The following is a 20,760-nucleotide window of genomic DNA, read 5'->3' on the forward strand; positions in this document are numbered from 1 at the left end:
CACCAATGGGTAAGTCTCTTATGTAAAGAACGAAGGTTTGTATTTGTATAGGAACAAACAGCAAAGTTTTAAAGTATTGTAATTTGTATTTTTCTAACATACAAACTTGAAGTTCTTTACATTCACATCCCACCTCATCCACCCTTATTCTGGTACCTGGGCTGAAAGGCAAAGCGAAGTGCAGACCAACGAGTGGGCGGGGCTTCCCCCCTAGTGTCAGCATTAACGACCTTGTCTGAATGTTAAACTGCCGTTCCAGCTTGTGTTCGGAAGCTAAATCCCTATGTAAAGAACTTTAGGTCTGTACGAGTATTTTAGGAAAAATACAAATTACTTTAAAAATTTGCTACATTTACAAAGATTAAATACCAGCTACATTATTTATAGAGTAAAGGGATGAGGAGGAATGTTATTAGCAGGATTATTTATTTCTGTGTTCAAGTGACATCACATTGCTGATAAATCAGGCTTACTCATATGTTAGGATGTAAAAAGCTTAAGGTACTGAGGGCAAAATTAAGTATTGCAGCAAAAAATATCACCATTGAAAATATAAATTTTTGAAATACGATACTGAAAGCTCTTTTGTAAGGTTTTTCATGCCTTTACTGTTCACTGTAAATGACAGGAGCTATATGTAGATAGTAAACCATGTTGTAAAGAAATCTTCAAAGGTGCTCCTGCATATTTTAGGGAGTAGATACTTGTAATCCACACACACATGTGAAAAAACTCTATAAAAACAAAATATTCTGCCCCCAAAAATTTTAAAAATAAGAATACCACTTCGCGTTCTCTCCTACATATACAGTATCAAGGAAACCGCCTGATCATGGTTAAATAAGCAGAATAAAAACAAAATATCTGTATTTATAGGTACTGAATGTAAGCAAAACATTTCTCAGGGAAAATTGTGCAACTTCAACAAGTATTTACGTATAAGTTGTAAAGTATATAAAGTACCACTTACATTCAGAAATAAAGTATATTACTCGAAATTTTAACAAATTTAAATTGACTTTTAACATCTGCAAAAATAGTGCTGAATGACCTCATAGGTCCCTGTGCTGGGCCTTTGGCCTGAATTTTATATTCCATTCCATTCCATTCCAGCATCTGCAGAATGCCCCTGTAATATTCACAGGTATATGACATTATGGAATTCCCTACTTTTAACTTTAGCGGACCAAACAGGTGAAAATTAACCAACTGTTGTACTGTGTCTATGAAAATGCTGGTCACTGGCTGAGGCTATGGCATGTTCTTTGACTACAGCCTGAAAGGATTATAAGACGGGATGTTACATGGACACCTGAAGTCTCTTGAGGAACAGGAAACCCAAGACCTACATGGATAAGAACTATGAATGAGGAGTTTGGGATTTAGTGAATGATCTGCCTGAGAAAGCAAGAGAGAGACATGGTTGGAGGAATCTCGTAGAAGCCCTTCGTGTCACACTGCATTAAGTAAGATATGAAAATGCTAGTTTACACTAACAGAAACGAAACGGGAACCAATGAATAATCACAGCATTAACTATAAAACACTCTTTGCACACATCCATTCATGTCGCCTGGAAAGACCCCTGTTTCTGCAGTTACATTTAGATATACAATTTCTAAATCTAGTGAATGCTTCCATGGCCTATAACCCCTCTTTCCACAAAATATAATTGAAATCTATTACTGCAGTAAACTTCTGAAATGTAACAAAAAGTTAAGGATTCACATACGTATGATTATAAAAGTGTTTTTTAAACCATATCCTGCCTAACACTACACAATTTTAGTGGAAGAGATATTAAGATATTCAGTTCTTTTATGTACTAAGTACTTAGTAGACACGACATGATTTCGCAGATATAAAAAGATAGTGATTTCTCACCTGACTTGTAATCCTGGTTCCAGTTCCACAGGACCTGCTGCAAGGGGTGGCCCTCATGGCCCGGAGATAAGATGGTGCTGTAACAGCCATTATAGGATCCTGAAGCGGTGACGATCTCAAAAACACTATCCTGGAGAATATGATATCCATTAGGAATTTGGGTTTTATACTGTTTGATTGGTTGCGTTTTACTACTACTTTAGGAAAAAATATTCCAAGTAATGTTCTGATTGCTATTTTGCTGAATACACAAGTTCCTGTGACACCTCCTTGTGTGTGTGTGACTTTACAATATTAAAAGCACAATTTACACACTAAAACTGAAAAGATTCTGCACTTGACAAAACATAGAATATAGTAGGGGCTATGTTGAGTAAATACACTATCCTTGAGATGGTTTTGGCGATGAAAATGGTAAATTGTAGTAGGCATACCTCGCCAAATTAAACTTGAAAGAATTGCAGACTGTGATATGTATATAATGAGCACAAATGTCAACGGTGATAATGATATTTTCAATGTTTTCTGCATTTTGCATCATATTTTACAATTAGATTACTGTAACCAAACAAGTATTTCGTAGTTAATTTCTAACAAACATCTGAACAATATTTACACCAAGAAATGTGACTCATTCGGTATGGGTCCTGTGATATAGCGCTGTGTTTCTCAAGCAAATTTAGACAGTTCTCTTAAATTAGAAAGATTCCAGTAGCATTTTTCTTACAGTTGAAACAAATAAGAAAAACATGCAGATGTTTGATATTCATCCCATTGCCTTATAAAGAATTCAAAATACTATCTGTTGGTCTCTGTGAAAACCACATTGGCGTTGTAGGACCAAGTGTCAAAAGTTTGGGTCTGAGATTTTCATTCACGTGCATCATTATAGTGATAAGCATAGACTTTGAATTCTATATTACAGAAAATACTGTACTCTAAGCTGACACTGAATTCAGTCAACATTGTTATTGGGTTCCAGGAATGAGAGTGAATTGGATAAAAAGAAGATTGAAAATAAATTTAAGCTAAACACAGATTTGGAAAACCAAAATGACAGGATTTTGCGAGGAGAAAGTTCGTCCTGAAAGTGGCCATGTGGATCTAGAGGACAAAGTTGAGTTCAATATGTATGTCAAATTTAACAGATGGTATCGCAGTTAGTAATAAGGATTGCTAAATTAAGAATAATGTATAAGAAGTAATGGTGAAGAGACAAAGTAATCGGATGCTATGTCAAAGGGACAGACCTTGGAGAGGCTAAAATATTGTTACTGCCAAACTGGATTGTGAAGAACTTTTAGAGAGGCCAGTGAGGAAAAGAATGGGAACATTCAGGACAAGATAGAAAAATGTTGCTGGACTCCTTATAAATGCCGATATATCTTAATTATAACATTTTTAGAAATTATGATTTGCATGTAGGACCTATAATTTTCTACATAGCAGAGACAGAGGTACTTTCAAAGAAAATGGAAGAGATTCTGACGTCACAATAAAATGCTAAGATTCATTAGTGGAGATCTTGGAAAACATAAGATAATATGGATGAAGAATTAGCCAGGAAGAGTGGTGTTCAGAGACATGAAACACTGGGTTCTCAAAGAAATAACTGGAGAAAAGTCGGTCAGAATGGAGGTTTGGAAGTAGCAGGACCTCAACCAGTTGGAGGGCCAGAGACTTATGGAGAAAGAACTCAGACATGAACCTGACGGAAAGTGTGAAAAGAACTCTACAGATGTTTAAGCGCCAGAGGTGAAAACTTAAGTAATGACAATATAAAATGATTCAGTGATGAATAAATACGTACCAGCGAATTTATATATTGATATGATACATATTAAAAAGGCAATGAATGAATATGCATTTCTGTCAAAAATTAGAAAGAGATAGTACAGTAGGTATGTCCTACAGTTGCCTAACTTTGAATTATTTTGACTTACGATGGGTCCTTGAAACTTAAGCCAACATCAGCAGGGGTCACTGACACAAAGAATACAAATTCCATTTGGAAAACTTTTTACACCTTTTCTGATTTTTGGAAAATCTTTCTGTAACTCAACTTACCTTCCACTATCTGTGGTATCGTTCCACGAGACAGTGTTATTCATATTTCGATTTGCTGTCTCATTAGCCGTAGACCAGTCAGTATTCATTTTCAGTAATCCTTTAATTAAGGGGTAATTGTGTAACTGCACAGGGTAAGGGTTTGAGTGTTTAAACTGCAGGTCAGAACCGTCTTTCATGGAGAGAACAGTGCCGTTATCCAAAAAGTTTTTTACAATACTTGTATTAGGAGAGGTAATAAATTCTTTGCTTAGCCTTGGGAAACTAGGGCTAAGCTTTCTTCTGTGAATATTCTGATCCATGATCTGGTTCATGTTGCCACGACGAGTCTGTGTAAAATTCAAAGTCTTATTCAGTAAATTTGTTTCATAAAGGTTTGCCCCTAAAAGCTCCATCATCTTGTTAGCAATCAAAGTTCGGCTGGCTTCATCTTTGGAAGTTTGAGTCTGATTTGTTACATCACTAAAGTCCAAGTTGTACAAAAATCTTTGTAGATCATTTAGCCACTGGTTATCATCATTAAGGGTTTCATTGCCAGCTGTAGTGTGTTGAGAAATGCCCGAAAACTCATCCTTATTGCCAATATTTGTAAATGATGTCTGTATGTTGTTTTCCTTATCAGTCGCTTGATCAGGAATCTTTATTTGCTTTCTTATCAACCATGAAGTTGCATTTCTATCACTAACTTCATGTTTTTCTGAACTCATTTCAGTGTTTTCATAATTCAATGGACGATATTCAACATCAGCCTCCTCCTGTGGTGTGTGGTACTTGGTCATTTCTGGTCTACTGTCGTTCTGAGAAGAATGACTGATTATACCAGTCGCATTTAAGTGACCTTTGTGACCTCCATCTTCCCATGACAGTGAAGTCTGAATATCTTTAGAAGCAACCATACTCGGTATATCCTTCAAGTAATTCAAAGTCTTGTCAGAACCTGAAACTTGCAAGTGACCATCATGATACCAAACATTAGACTTTTCCTGAGTGCCTTGTTGTGAAGGCTTTGCATTCCCTGATGGTTTTTCTCCGGTATCATGCACTGTGTGTTTCTGGTGTTTGCTATCCGTGGGAGTCCACACTCCTGATGACTCAAATGTGTCTCCTTTTATCATATTCTCATGGGCCTTACTTGAAAGTATTCCAACAACACTGTCTGATCCCTTTTCTGAAACATTTGATATAGAGCTTTTTATATTAGGCATAGGTGTGGAAAACAGGTGGGCTTGGCTCAAGGCCTGGGCTTCATAAACTGCTTGTAACATCAAGTAATTAAATCCATTATTTGTTCTTGGACAACCAAAGAATGGATGAAGGAACAAGGGTAAGAAGACACAACGTAATCCCGGAGGAATTCTTGTTATCTGAAAGGGATAACAAGAATTTCAGTTTTTACCTATAATTTTAATTGGAATGGTCATCTTAAACTACAAAATAATGCTGATTCTGTCACCATTCTAGTTAACATTCCCACGAATGGGTCATTAAAATATTCAGACTACCAAAACCTGAAATCAAAATAGCTCCTCTTCTTACGAACTTTCAACTTACAAACTTTCAGAGATACAAACATCCGTGCTCGTAAATTCAATTTTTGTTTGGAGTGTTTTGGGCCAAGACCCGGAAGTGCAAATCTTGTTGTGAGGGCCTGCTTCGACTTAGTTATAATTTCTGCCGCTCCCGATGCTGAGCAGCACTGTAGCTGATGCCACTATGCATCCCAGATTCTTTGTACTTACGCTAGTGCTGACTTCATCTCCTGTGCAGCAATTCATCCGTCTGATTTTATCGTTAAATATTTACTGCATCCGTTATCTATCATGCCTAATGGCAAGTGCAAGGCTACTGATGAAAGTGGTAGTGGTAAAAAGCGGCAAGCCATCTCAATGGAAACTAAAGTGTCAACAATAAAAAAGTTAGATAGTGGTGAAAAAATTATCGACGCAGAGCGCCATTATAATAAGAATCGCTCTATTATCGGCACAATTTTGAAGAAGAAAGACAAAATTATGGAACGTGAAAAGTGCTGTGCCAATGCAGTCAACAATTATAAATAAGAGAGGGGGAGGGTGGTAGAAGAAATGAAAAACCTTTTCGGTATCTGGATGGAACACCACAGACAAAGATGTGTACCACTCAGCCTCATGCTCAGTCAAGAAAAGGCTAAAAGTCTTTTCGATGACTTGAAGGCTAAGGCTGGCGAAAGTGCTAAAGATGAAACATTTGCTGAAGTCGTGGATGGTTTCATCGCTTCAAAAAACGAGCCAACTTGCGTCACGTGTCCGTAAGCGGTGAGCCAGCGAGCGGCAACAAAGCAGCAGTCAAAAAATTTCCCAAGATGCCCAAGGAAATAATTGATAAGGAAGGTTATACCCCTCAGCAAATTTTTAATATAGACAGGACAGGCCTTTTCTGGAAAAAAATTCCAGAAAAAACGTACATCAGCCGTGAAGAGAAGATGGTGCCAGGATTTAAGGCGGTGAAGGATAGGCTAACGTTACTACTGTGGCAACTGCTCGGGAGATGTGAAGCTAAAAACCTCTCCTCGTCAATCGTGCTGGAAATCCACCGGCACTGAAAAATATCACAAAAGTTCTCTACCTGCAATCTAGATGTCCAATAAGAAAGCCTGGGTCACTCTTGCTGTATTTGAGGACTCTTTTTTTTTCATCTCTTTATCCCCGAAGGCAAGCTGTAGCCTACTGCAGAGCGAATAACATTCCTTTCAAGATTCTCTTAATTTTGGATAATGCCCCTGTCACCCACCACACTTAGATGATTTCCATCCTGACGTTCAAGTTGTTTATTTATACCCCCAACACAATTTCACTCATTCAGCCAATGGATCAGGGCGTAAAGGAGATAAATGACGCAATGTTACCTTACGTGACTTCTGGAAAGGTTACAACAGTTGTGTAAAGAACATTGACGCTGCATGGCGTGAAGTAAGTGACATCAACATGAATGGAATATGGAAGGCCTTATGCCCACAGTTTGTAAATGACTCCAGAAGGTTTCAAAAAGAGGAGGAAAAGGGAATCCTTAACAGTCTCGTGGACATAAGTGAAAAGTTACAGCTTGACACAGGGGAAGAAGACTTCCAAGAGCTGTTCGACAGTCACTCGGAGGAGCTGACGAATGGGGATTGGATGGAACTGGAAGAAATGCAAAAAAGCAGAACATGAAGAAGAACAACAACTTGTTCCCTTAAAGAAGTTTGAAACAAAATTAGTGGCAAAAGGATTTTCTCTTCTAGAAAAAGAGTTGACTGTTTTTGAGAATCAGGACCCCAATGTTGAGAGATTCTCAGAAGTAGCAACAAAACTCAATGATGCTTTCCGGTATTATCATATCATATATGATGGAAAGAAAGGAAAGACAACGTAAACTTCCATAGACAATTCTTTAAACCAGCGCCTTCAACCTCAAGAGCCTTCCCACCTCCAATGACTGCTTCCTCCCCAGATGAAGAGGAAAGTGATGAAGAAATCCTTTTCAAAGAAATTAAAGAAAACGAAGAAGACGTTGACGACCCGCCTCCCCTGTATTAATTCCACACTGCCCTTCCCCTCTCATCATCCATCACGACAAGCCTATGCCACCAGTTTCAAAGGTAAGAAAACTGTACATGTACTTTACAGTATTATTATCATAATTTGTTTAAAGTTAGGTTTTGTATATAATTTTATTAATAAAATGCCCTATAAAGTACAGTAACAGTACTAGTATTGGGTTTTAGTAAGAAAAAACATAAATAGTACTGTACATATTGACCTTGTGTATACCAAGTTGAACTTATGAACAGCCGTTCAGAAGGTAACTCGTTCGTAAGTAGAGGAGCATCTGTATATGCCCAAACAAAGCTCAGCCCCACCAAAATATATAAGTTGACAAAAAGTTAGTAGTGTCCATCACTTGGGGACAAATTAAACCATTTAGGAAATACTAGGAAAGCAAAGCATTCCAAATTTTTAAAACGAATATGAATCAATTATTAAACCAGTAGACATAAGTTGTCAACTTCAATTAATTAGATGTGGAATCCTTTGTATGGACATATAGTTTAGTAGATAGATGTGCATGAAGGTGTTTTAAGTATTTTTCTTTGAAATTATGGCAGATCTCTGGTAGCACCTACCAAGAGAAAACCCCAATATGCAAAGATGTGAAAAGTATGAAAACATAAAAAACAATAAATTTGTCCTTTGCACGCACCACACAACAAACTTAACATTACATTTAACTAGCGTGGATGGGAACTGACTCTGAAGCACTAATTAGGTTTCGTAGTTGAACACCGTAATAATAATAATAATAATAATAATAATAATAATAATAATAATAATAATAATAATAATATTTTGTTGAATAAATTGGCTGCATTTTGCAAATTGATTTTATACTGAGTTTTCTCAATTCCTCTAATAATTCGCTTTTCATGCACATCAATGTTAGTCAATAATTGTCCAATATTCATATTTCGATGGATGAAAAGCGTATTTCTTACAGCAGAAATTCTTTATTTCAAAGCATTGCAGCAGGTTACTGAAACCTGGGATGTGTATCCGTAGATTTTCCTGTCTGGTATTTTTAGTACTCTTTCTGTCGACATGTTTCGACCATCTCGATGGTCATCTTCTGGACGTTGGGATGAGTCTGGAGATACAGGACGCTTATGACGGTATATATAGGAGGTCTCAGATCAGGTCAATTTTTCATTGGCTGCCTGAGGCAATTCTCCTCGGGTGAAGTCTCCTCTTGTGCAGTGATGGTTGTGTGTGCTCTTGTGTGCGTGCGCTGGAGTGCACGTTAGTGAGTGTATTATTCGGAGGGTTGCTGCCTGCAGATGGACGTTCTTGATTGGTTCGCTCATCCAGGGCGCCAGTAGGTGGCGCCCCTCGCGCCGATGTCGGTAGGAGGAAGGTCTCCTTGTGTGGTACTGAGACTCGGCTTCTCTCTCCCAATGTGTAGGGCTTCCAGGAGGCGTAGGCGACGATGGTCGGTCGCTTGATCTATTATCTCTGTGTTAGGGATAATGTCATTCCTTTTTATTCTTAGGTTAAGGGCAGTCCTGGCTTGATTAAATATGGCACCCTCCTGGGCATGACAGATCTTCTTGGAGAAGTGCATGGTAATCATACCGATGTAAGAGCCTAGGCACTCTGGGACGGGCATTTGTACCGGTAGACAACGTTGGTTTTCTTCAAGGGATCCTGTTTGAGGGGGAGCAGGTTATTTCTCGTCACCAGGCTGCTGGTTTTTCTTATTCCGGTAGAATATGATGAGTTTAATCTTCTCATCGGGATTGGACGGGCTGATGTTACCTCCAGTGATGGTCCTGAGGGCACGTTCATCTTCTTTATATCCTTCATGGAATTTTCCTTGGTAGAAAAGTTTGATGTAATCAGAGGTGTCGGGGCGAGTGTCTACCTCCCGATTCATGCGTCCATCATCGATGAGGATCTGGGCAGCATGTTCCAGTTCTCCATGGATGTCAGTCCAGGAGGAGCAGTGGCGGATGGTGGATTGCCTATATCTCTCGGGGCACTCACTCTCTCCATTTAGACACATGCCCAGGTTCGTAGGTTTCGTGTACACCTTCGTGATGAAGTGTTCCTCCCGTTGCGCGACGAGGACGTCAAGGAAGGGGAGGCGACGGTCGTGGCTGTATTCAGTTGTGAAGTTGAGACAGCTGTGGGTGTGGAAGGCACGCCTTAAGCTCTCTATTTCTTCACCCCTCACAGCACTGACGAAGGTGTCATAGTTGTACCGTACATGCATTTGCAGCTTTCTTATATTGTTAAAGACCCTCTTCCCGACAGTACCCATGTAAAAATTCGCAGATGACTCCAAGGGAAGAACCCATGGCTACGCTGTCGGTTTGGGTGTACATATGGACTCTGTGGGTAGAGAAAGGGACCTTTTTGGTACATATTTCCAGGAGGGCACAGAGGGCGTGCTTGGGGATGTTCAGTGATGGAGTAGTGGGGTCCCTATGCACACACCCCATTATTAGCCAGATCCCAGCCCCGACTTACCAGCTAGCCAAGAGACTCAACACCATCCTCACTCCTTATGTTCCTGGTGATCACAGCTTGAAGTCCTCAGCAGAGTTCCTGGAAGCCCTTAGGGCGATGCCCTCCTGAGGAATCACTGCCTTGATGGATGTGGAGTCCCTCTTCATGAACATTCCTTTCAACAAAACAATACAAATAATTTTGGATTGTGTGTATAGGGACACCACTACTCCATCACTGTACATCCCCGAGCACGCCCTCTGTGCCCTCCTGGAGATATGTACCAAAAAGGCCCCTTTCTCCACCCATCAGGAACCTCGCCCCGACACCTCTGATATATTCAAACTTTTCTACAAAGGAAAATTCATAAATGAATACAGCCACGATCGTTGCCTTCCCTTTCTTGACATCCTCATCGAGCAACGGGAGGAACACTTCATCACGAAGGTGTACACGAATCCTACGAACCTGGGCATGTGTCTAAATGGAGAGAGTGAGTGTCCTGAGAGATATAAGCAATCCACCATCAGCGCCTTCGTCAAAAGAGCTCTCTCGCACTGCTCCTCCTGGACTGACACCCATGGAGAACTGGAACGTGCTGCCCAGATCCTCATCGATGATGAACACACGAATCGGGAGGTAGACAAGTGCATTAGAGGAGCCGTGAACGGATGGTACCATCAGTAACCTCGCCCTGACACCTCTGATGACATCAAACTTTTCTACCAAGGAAAATTACATAAAGAATATAAAGAAGATGAACGTGCCGCCCTCAGGACCATCACTGAAGGTAACATCAGCCCGTCCGATCCCGATGAGAAGATTAAACTCGTCATATGCTACCGGAATAAGAAAAACCAGCAGCCTGTTGATGAGAAATAACCCAGTACCCCCTCAAGCAGGATCCCTTGAAGAAAACCAACGTTGTCTAACGATACAAATGCCCGTTCCAGAGTGCCTAGGCTCTTACATCGGTATGATTACCATGCGCTTCTCCAAGAAGATCTCCTGTCATGCCTGGGAGGGCGCCATATTTAATCACGCCAGGACTGCCCATAACCTGAGAATGAAAAAGAATGAAATTATCCCTAACATAGAGATAATAGATCAAGCGACCAACCATCGCTGCCTATGCCTCCCGGAAGCCCTACACATCGGGAGAGAGAAGCCGAGTCTCAATACCACACAAGGAGACCTTCCTCCTACCGACATCGGCGCGAGGGGCGGCACCTACTGGCACCCCGGATGAGCGAACCAATCAGGAATGTCCAACTACGGGCAGCAACCCTCCGAATAATACACTCACTAACGTGCACACTCACACAACCATCACTGCACAAGAGGAGACTTCACCCGAGGAGAATCGCCTCAGGCAGCCAATGAAAAATTGACCTGATCTGAGACCCCCTATATATACCGCCATGAGCGCCCTGTGTCTCAGAATTAAACAGCAAGCATGGTATGAATGGTGTGCCAATATTAGCAGACTAACGCCAGTGACCCAAATCTGGAAATTCCTTGCAAAAATTTCTGGAAAGGGAGGGACAGTGCAAAGCAGCCATCCCAACCCACAGGAAGAAGCTGAAAACATAGCCAGGAACTTTGCAGAGAGAACCAAGTCACACACCCTGCCTCAAACAACGCGAGAAAAAATAAGCGAACTTACCCCTTCAAGGTGGAGGGAAATCAACGCTGCCTGCAACATGCCAGATGACACGGACATACCCTTCACCATTGAGGAACTAAACATGGCACTTAGCAAAGGGAAGAAGGACACAGCCCCTGGTGCAGATGCAATCACCTACAGCATGCTGAAGCACATGGGCGACCCTGCCAAGCAGGTCTATCTCCTCCTGATAAATAGAACATATACAGAGCAAACCAGGCCAAAGAAATGGGCGCAACAGGACACAACCAATTCCAAAGCTTATGGAACCAGGCTTGTACAGACCAATATCTCTTATCAGCTGCACAGAGAAAGTAGCTGAAAGAATGGTCCTAAACAGACTCACATGGAAGGCAGGGCCCTTACAACCTATGCTGTATGCCTATAGGGAAGGGTCGGCACCCATGAGTGCCTCTCGGATGTACTATGTGCCATAAATGACAGACGCTCCATAGTGGTCTTTCTAGACCTAGAAAAGGCATATGAGTTGGCAAATGCAGCAACCATCCTCTCCTCCCTAGTTCGGAAGAGGATCAAAGGCAACCTACTTGCATGCACAAAAGGATATATGCAAGGCAGAGAAGCCAGGGTAGTGTTCCAAGGCAGAACTTCAGAATACCACCCTCTTGAAAATGGCACTCCCCAGGGAGGCATACTAAGCCCCTTCCTGTTCAATGTCCTAATGGAGAATCTAGCCTGCCTAGAATTACCGCAGGGAATAGAGGTTTTCATATATGCTGTTGACGTTTGCATCGCCAGCACAAGCCCTCGAAGACCACTTCATAAGATGCAAGAAGCCTTGCAACAAATAGAGGACAAATGCACACAACTGGGACTCAAGATCAACATAAATAAGACAAAAGCCATGGCAATAAAACATGTTCAAAATCCACCCAACCTTCTACTAAAAGGAGACACCATAGACTGGGTAGACAGCTATACATACCTGGGAGTCTGCATTGCAAATGCACTATCTCCTGAGAAAGAGATACAGCTCCTCCAGGCCAAAACAAGAACACGACTCAATGCTCTAAAGAGGATAACAACTCTACAAGAAGGAGCCACATTCCATCTGCTCAAAAATTTGTACGTGCAAATGGTCAGAGCCCAAGTGGAATATGCATCACCAATCCTGCCAAGGCTCAGGAAGGATCAACAGCAGAGACTGGAGGTCATCCAGAACAATGCCATGAGTAATGCTGGGGGCCCCCGATGTGGACGAGAATATGTCTCCTGCGGGCAGGAACACAGCTACAGTCTCTCACCCACAGAATAAGCCAAAGAAATGCTGCCATACTGTGCAAAACGATCAAAAGCGACAGAGAAGGACCGCTAAAGAAGAAAATGCGGGCATGCATAAACCTGCACGAGGAGCTAAATCCTCCTAAAACACATGCTGGCAGCATACTTCAGTCACTGAGACAACTAAATATGCAGGATGCAGTGAAAGACATGACAAAGGATGTCCCACCTGAGGGATACCAAGAACCAGCTCCCTGGGTTGAAGACCCTCTCCGGTATAATTTTACAGTACTAACGGCAAGTAAAGCACTGTGCACAGCATCACATATGAGGACTGCAGCAGAAGAACCAATCAGGAGCACAGCAGCTGACAACACATATTACACAGATGGATTATTTGATCCAAAAGCACCGGCAACAGCAGCGGCAGCAGTCCCCCAAGACTTCAAAGGAAGCTGGAGGCTGTCCAACAATGCTTCCATACTAGTACAAGCTGAACTAATGGCAATTTTCAAAGCCTTAGAAGACTCCATCCGGAAAGAAGGGCACACAACAGTACATACCAACTCCAAAGGAGCAATCCTCGTGCTCAAGGCAACAAAACCCAAAGAAAATGTGACACTGATATTAGCAATCAAATCAGTGGCCAAGTCACATCAAGCTGCCAGCAGGAGGATCGTACTCAACTGGATACCTAGTCATGTGGGGATCCAGGGAAATGAAGAGGTCGACATCCTAGCCAAAAGTGCTCTCAGCTGCAGCACAGTAAGTATAAATATGCAGCCATCAATCACACAACTAAAAGAAATGGCAAAGAGATATGCCAGACTTCAAGAAGAAAGTGAAGTGCGACAGCACTATCTGCAAAACTCAAGAACGGCCAAGTGGTATGTAGAAGTCACAAACTTCAAGCCTCACGACATAACAAGGCAAACCACCAGAAAACTCTCTGTCATCACGTATGGGCTAAGGCTAGGATACCTGTGCAGCTGGCAACTGATTGGGAACGAAGACAGGCCATGCCAGTACTGTGACCAAGTGGTAAATCAGCCCCTCGCACACTACCTACTGGACTGTCCAGAAACGCAGGATCTCAGGTCGAATCTGACCGAAAATGAGCAGACACTCAGACACTGGCACAGATCACTAGACATATCTTAGAGAACATAGGGACACAAGGGGGACAGCAAAGTCTTCCCATTTCTGGCCACAAGCCTTGAAAGTATATGTATGTATGTATATATATATATATATATATATATATATATATATATATATATATATATATATATATATATACTGTTAAGTAGGTGTGTGTAGATTGCTGTATACGCATGTATGCATGCACATATATGTGTACATGCTTATATGGGCATATACACATCTTTGCTCTCTCTATATATTTTTAGGTTTTGGCAATCTCCTGGCATTCTGCCCACCTCCCAGGCAAGAGAACACTCCCTCAGGTCAAACAGTAAGTGGGACACCGAAGACTACCCTTTCTGGGTAAGAGCCTTAGGCTCTATGTATAAATATATATATTGTTAGCTAAGTGTGTGTAGTTGTTTATATACTTATGTATGCGCACAGGTGTGTGCGTATATGGGTATATATACATTTTTGCTCTGTATATATTTATATATTTTCAGGTCTTGGCAATCTCCTGATGTCCTGCCCATCTCCTCAGGTAAAAGAATACTCTCATAGTTAAAACAGTAAGCCGTACAGCAACGCAAACCCATCTCTGCATATGAGTTGTTACCTTTATATATATATATATATATATATATATATATATATATATATATATATATATATATATATATATATATATATATATATTTTTTTTTATATATATATATATATATATATTTTACAAAGGTATATGGAGGTGTTCACTTATGCATACCTGTGTAGCATGCAGGTGTGTGCACATAGGGGTATATAAAACTTCGCTCCATTTATGTATGTGTGCATGCATGTGTATACATTTGTATGTACATTGTATATATAAGTATATGTAAGTGTTTATACATGTTTTTTTTTTTTAACGCTACCTTTCCCTCAGGCACAAGCTCTCTTCCTTTTCCTTCTCAGCCCTCTCCCACTAGGCTGGGACTCACCGCTATAAAACTCTCTCTCCTACTGATGGGTACCGTAAGGTTCAAAGGGGTTGCAATCCTGCCTGTCACCCTCTTTCTTTTTCACCAACTAACAGCCAAAAGCACTGTTCTTTGTATTTTGACATAAATCCAGTTACGGGCTACTCCATGAGCAAGAGCCTGTGCCAGCACAAGGCTGGCTTAATCTTAAACAACAACAGCAAACCCTGTGTCTCCAAATGCATCCCAACGTCCAGAAGATGACCATCGAGATGGTCGAAACACGTCGACAGAAAGAGTACTAAAAATACCAGACAGACGTCAGAAAAAAAAGAAAAAATACAACCAGGAAAATCTACGGATTTACATCCCAGGTTTCAATAACCTACTGCAGTGCTTTGAAATACAGAATTTCTGCTGTAAGAAATACGCTTTTCATCCATTGAAATATGAACATTGGACAATTACTGACTAATATTGATGTGCAGGAAAAGCGAATTATTAGAAGAATTGAGAAAACTCAGCCATTTTATTCAACAAAATTTGCCTCAAAGAGGGTCTTCTTCCTTTGTAATAATAATAATAATAATAAATTACTTACTAAGTTCAAGAGAAAAGAACTTGAGAAGAGATCACTGAAAGCAGCAAGATTTGCTTCAGGTGTTGCAGCTGGCACATTTGTTCCCGGATGTGGACTAGTATTGGCACTGGTGCCTGACTGAGTGAAAGGCCATAAGACGTTACCTTGGTACCACTGAGGTGAGGTGGAATAGGACGGCCAAGAGATGAAGTTGAATAGACCTGGAAACATATTTGGAGGAAAAAGTGGTGGTATGTTACTTCCGGGTGGGGAGGGTAAATTTATAGGTGGAAATGGCCATGGTATTGTTGTTGGTGGAGACGGTGAACCACCAGGAGGGGATGGTAAGTTTGCTGGGGGCTGTGGAAGATTTGTGGGTGGAGATGGTTGAGTTTCAGGAGGTGATGGTACATTTGTAGGTGGCCATGGTCTAGAACCAGGAGGTGATGGTACATTTGTAGGTGGCCATGGTCTAGAACCAGGTGGTGATGGTACATTTGTAGGTGGCCATGGTACAGAGCCAGGAGGTGATGGTACATGTGTAGGTGGCCATGGTGTAGAACCAGGAGGTGATGGTACGTTTGGTGATGGTACATTTGTAGGTGGCCATGGTATAGAACCAGGAGGTGATGGTACAGTACCAGGAGGTGATGGTACACTTGTAGGTGGCCATGGTATAGAACCAGGAGGTGATGGTATATTTGTAGGTGGCCATGGTACAGAACCAGGAGGTGATGGTACATTTGTAGGTGGCCATGGTATAGAACCAGGAGGTGATGGTACATTTTGGTGATGGTACAGGAGGTGATTTACATTTAGTGTGGTACATTTGTAGGTGGCCATGGTGTAGAACCAGGAGGTGACGGTACATTTGGTGATGGTACATTTGTAGGTGGCCATGGTATAGAACCAGGAGGTGACGGTACATTTGGCGATGGTACATTTGTAGGTGGCCATGGTGTAGAACCAGGAGGGTGTACATTTGGTGATGGTACATTTGTAGGTGGCCATGGTATAGAACCAGGAGGTGACGGTACATTTGGTGATGGTACATTTGTAGGTGGCCATGGTGTAGAACCAGGAGGTGACGGTACATTTGGTGATGGTACATTTGTAGGTGGCCATGGTATAGAACCAGGAGGTGACGGTACATTTGTAGGTGGCCATGGTACAGAACCAGGAGGTGACGGTACATTTGGTGATGGTACATTTGTAGGTGGCCATGGTATAGAACCAGGAGGTGACGGTACATTTGTAGGTGGCCATGGTACAGAACCAGGAGGTGATGGTACATTTGTAGGTGGCCATGGTACAGAGCCAGGAGGTAATGGTACAGTACCAGGAGGTGATGGTACATTTGTAGGTGGCCATGGTACAGAGCCAGGAGGTAATGGTACAGAACCAGGAGGTGATGGTGCATTTGTAGGTGGCCATGGTATAGAACCAGGTGGTGATGGTACATTAGGTGGCCAAGGTATGTTAGTTGGTGGTGATGTCCCAGTTCCAGGGGGTGATGGTATATTTGGAGGGGGAGAAGGTATGTCTGTAGGAGGTGATGGTGACCCAGTAGGTGGCCATGGGAAAATAGTTGGTGGTTCTTCAGGTACTGGTGGTGCAGTAGGAGTTAACCTACCAGAACAACTACCACCACTGCAAACTAGATTCTCCCCACATGAAGTTCCTGGAAGAGCAGGGTGTGCACCTTGGGTGATCACACCATTTGAACATGTCAGGTAATGGCACACATTCTGTAAAAAAAAAAAATGGATAGCCAATGACTCATACTATACAGTCCCAAAGGTGGACATTTGAAGAATCACAAACCTACATGTTCTTGTCAGAGTATTTAAAAATGCATACGTAATGATTTACTAATGCACATTCTACATGAAACATTTACCTACTATAAATCATAACTTTTGTACCTTTTATTTCCATTTTTAGTTAAAATATTGAGTTTTTCAAAAGTTTATAAAAAAATAAGGCTCATTGTATGGTAAATTAAACTTACTGTTTTTGATGGAATGGCTTGGTAATCTTGGCCAAATGCTAGTTGGCACTGTGCATCAGCTGGGTATCGTTGACCTGGGAGTCCCCCAAGGTTATGGTCAAGCTCAGGAAACCTAGCAGGCTCAGTCTGCATTCCATCAGCCATACGATTTACAGAAATGGTACTGATTCCCTGGTCATTAGTCTCCAAACACTGGTGCTCTCTGTAAAGTAAGTGCTGGATTTATCCCTTAACTCCAAATTTCCTCCTATTTATTCAAAATGTTTTTTAAATTCTTCTTTCAAATGTTTCTGGTACTTTTCCAGACAACAAACTGCAGAATATATATACAATACTCACAATAAAATTTGTTTGAATGCTCTCCTTGAGCAGTTAGACCATGTCAGACTCTCTTCGGTGATAGCCTCTCCCATAATATAGCCAGACGAAGGACAACTCACAGCTTCCCCTCTCCCATCATGAGGGACACCCAAGGAATGAGCAATTTCATGGGCAGCTATGTGAACTGCCTGGAAGGAATGAGCTTCTACCAAGGAGCAAGCCTTTCCAGGAAAACAGGCACCGCCCAAGAATGTTGTGCCTATGGTCTCTGCTGTTGTACTGAAAACTTCTTTCCTGCAAACACAGAATGGAAACTTGCTTAGGAACATTTCTTTTTCTTTTTTCACTTATTAATGTATTGCATAAAAACTCATACAGATAACTCCCTTTGTCAGATACACACTCACCCTTACCTTCAGCAACTGGGCTTTTTTGTGTCCTAAGAAATATTTTTAATTCAATCAGAACCTTTTCACTTCAAACCCAATTTCTATTACATAGCCTATTCATGCATTTGCAAGAATTTCTTGACCTTCCAGTTATAGAAGAAGTAAGAAGACCTGTAATTCATAGTTCCCAAAGCTTCTGAATGACTGAGGGTTCATATAGCAAGAACTTTTGGTTAGAAATAATGGCTATGTATTGAAAAAATTAATTTTGTTCTAATAAAAACTTATACTTTTATGCAGACTGAGTAACATCTTATGCAAGAGGGAGCTGCTACCATCGAAACACAGAGATGGGACCTTTATAACCAAAGTATACTTCAGGATAGTAGAACAAATGGCACCCAAAAACTCTGAAGACTAATAATCGGTCATAAATTGGACATGAGCCTTGTTAGCAAAAGGGGATGATCATAACAAGAAATCCATCAGGAGGCCAGACCATAATCCTGCTTTACTGTCTAAAGGAAAGGAATGCCCAGTTTTTGCCAAGGCTTGGTCCTTTTCATTGGGAATTTGTCAGTACTGGGATGATTTTTACCATTTTATATATGATACATGGAAACTGAAACTTTCTCTTAAGCCCTCCTATTGTCTCCTGGAAGCAGGTCCCCAGCAAATTTTGAATGTTCCATCTTAAAGAGCATGTCTTGTCCACAGGCACTGAGAAAAGTTCATTATTAGATCCCGTCCAGGTCTCTAGAAGGAGACCTTCACACTTCAGAGATGTTTCACACTTTCAGTCTGATTTGGCTTATACCCTAACAAGTCAACTACTATACCTAAATATGTAGGTCAGTAATGAACACCCTTCAGTATCATTTTCGCCACAATCACCGTTACGAGATGCAAGATTATGCTATGTTAAACCTGGGCCTCTAACACCCTAGTTGAAACCCCACAGATTTCCAAAAGTATTATTTGACAGGAAATATTCCAATATCCTGGTGGTTTACAAAAATAATCTAGCACACCTAGAGAAGGTATGGATATTCCTGTTGAATATTTGTCATCTTGAAAGAGGATAGAAGGGAGTGGTTTAAGTTATAAAGATCAAGAATATCCATGATTCCTGTCGGAAGTCTTTCTCCAGAACACTGAGGCAATTCTAGAAGACTACACAATCGTATGTTCAGTGAACTGAGCTCGCAGAATTTTTTTCTGTGTATCCTGTGAGCACTGGCAAAGGCCATTCTTGAGCTTGAAAATTGGAAGCCTGCAGGGCAAGAACCAGTCCAAAGCTCCAGAGACATGAATCAGTGGGCCACTCCCTTCTGCCCATTACAAGATATGCTACATTTTTTGCTACTAATGATGCCTGGACTAGCCTGTTCCTTTCTTGGTTTTGAAAATTGTTCTTTAATTTTGCAGCAGCTCCTTCTGCTGCCAATTTAATGCCCAAGGTGGTAGTTTTCTTTAACATGCCTCCAGTTACATGTCCTAGGCTGGCCACCAGAGAGCTGGACTGGTCCTATCTTGAGAAAGAGAAAGGTCTCATGGTTACTTTAAGAATCCTCATGACCACAGCAAACGTGAAGGAACAGGAGGATCCTTACTATAGTAAGACTCATCTCCCAAAGAAGCCCAAAGTCACAATTAGTTTTAACAAGTAATGGGGCATACACTTGATGTACTGAAATGCTCTATTATATATGTCCTTGCCAAGAACGCAGTTTTATTTTTCTACTTACTTATTATCTAGTATAAGAGATAAGAGCTCTTGGTGGTAAATACTGGGGCTTTAATTTTGAATATACTGTATTATCATTAATAAAATGAATTTTGTGTAACAGTACCGTATCTAGATATAAACTTAGCACACCTTCCAAAAGACTTAACTATCCTCGAATAATATCCTACCTTGTCAGCAGCATGGCATGATGCCAGTACCCAGCAGTATCCCTGGCAGGATTAGCTCTGGATGCCCAATTACAAAAATTAAGGAGGGTGCCACCTGCGTTTGCATCTTTCCGAAGAGGCTGTTCTGCTAGTTCCGACCACACCCCGATATGAACCAACGAAATCTCTATGTTTAAGTCACTGTCCGTTGCTTCTTGCAACAGAGACTCGATCTGCAATCAAGAGAAAAATTAAGTAGAAATCATAAACCCTCTGTAGACTAAAGTGAGAAAAGTATCAGATTTCATAACCTTTGAGATGGTCCAGCAAATAAACTTGTGTTTGTTCATTATAAAAAGGGTCATTAAATAACATATGATACTTCTTCTAACATTAGCATACAATATGGTACTACGTAATATGTGCTCTTTCAAAAATACTTTCCAACACTGTGATAAAAGTATTTGCAAACAAATTTAAAACCATCAGGAACAGCCAAACAAGCGCTATAGTCAACATTTATTATTCCACTGGGAGTTTCGGCTTTAACACACTAAGCCGTTTTCGACCTAAAAATAGAGGCAA

At 41.1% G+C, this 20,760-nt stretch overlaps 1 protein-coding gene across 1 annotated transcript in view; it reads right to left on the reverse strand.

Annotated features, from left to right (window-relative positions):
* The window catches only part of LOC136828441 (uncharacterized), an 82,592-nt gene extending 62,301 nt beyond the window's left edge, over positions 1-20,291 (reverse strand). Inside the window, exons 1-6 of the mRNA XM_067086502.1 lie at positions 20,197-20,291; positions 17,909-18,184; positions 17,570-17,771; positions 15,580-17,306; positions 3,952-5,315; positions 1,885-2,014 (exon numbers count right to left, since the gene is read on the reverse strand). Coding sequence (XP_066942603.1) covers positions 1,885-2,014; positions 3,952-5,315; positions 15,580-16,992 — 2,907 coding nt within the window. The 5' untranslated portion in view covers positions 16,993-17,306; positions 17,570-17,771; positions 17,909-18,184; positions 20,197-20,291. The remainder of the gene's footprint in view (positions 1-1,884; positions 2,015-3,951; positions 5,316-15,579; positions 17,307-17,569; positions 17,772-17,908; positions 18,185-20,196) is intronic.
* Positions 20,292-20,760: the final 469 nt, after the last annotated feature.

The sequence above is a fragment of the Macrobrachium rosenbergii genome, chromosome 42 (genome assembly GCF_040412425.1).
Source record: "Macrobrachium rosenbergii isolate ZJJX-2024 chromosome 42, ASM4041242v1, whole genome shotgun sequence".
NCBI classification, from domain to species: Eukaryota; Metazoa; Arthropoda; class Malacostraca; order Decapoda; family Palaemonidae; genus Macrobrachium; species Macrobrachium rosenbergii.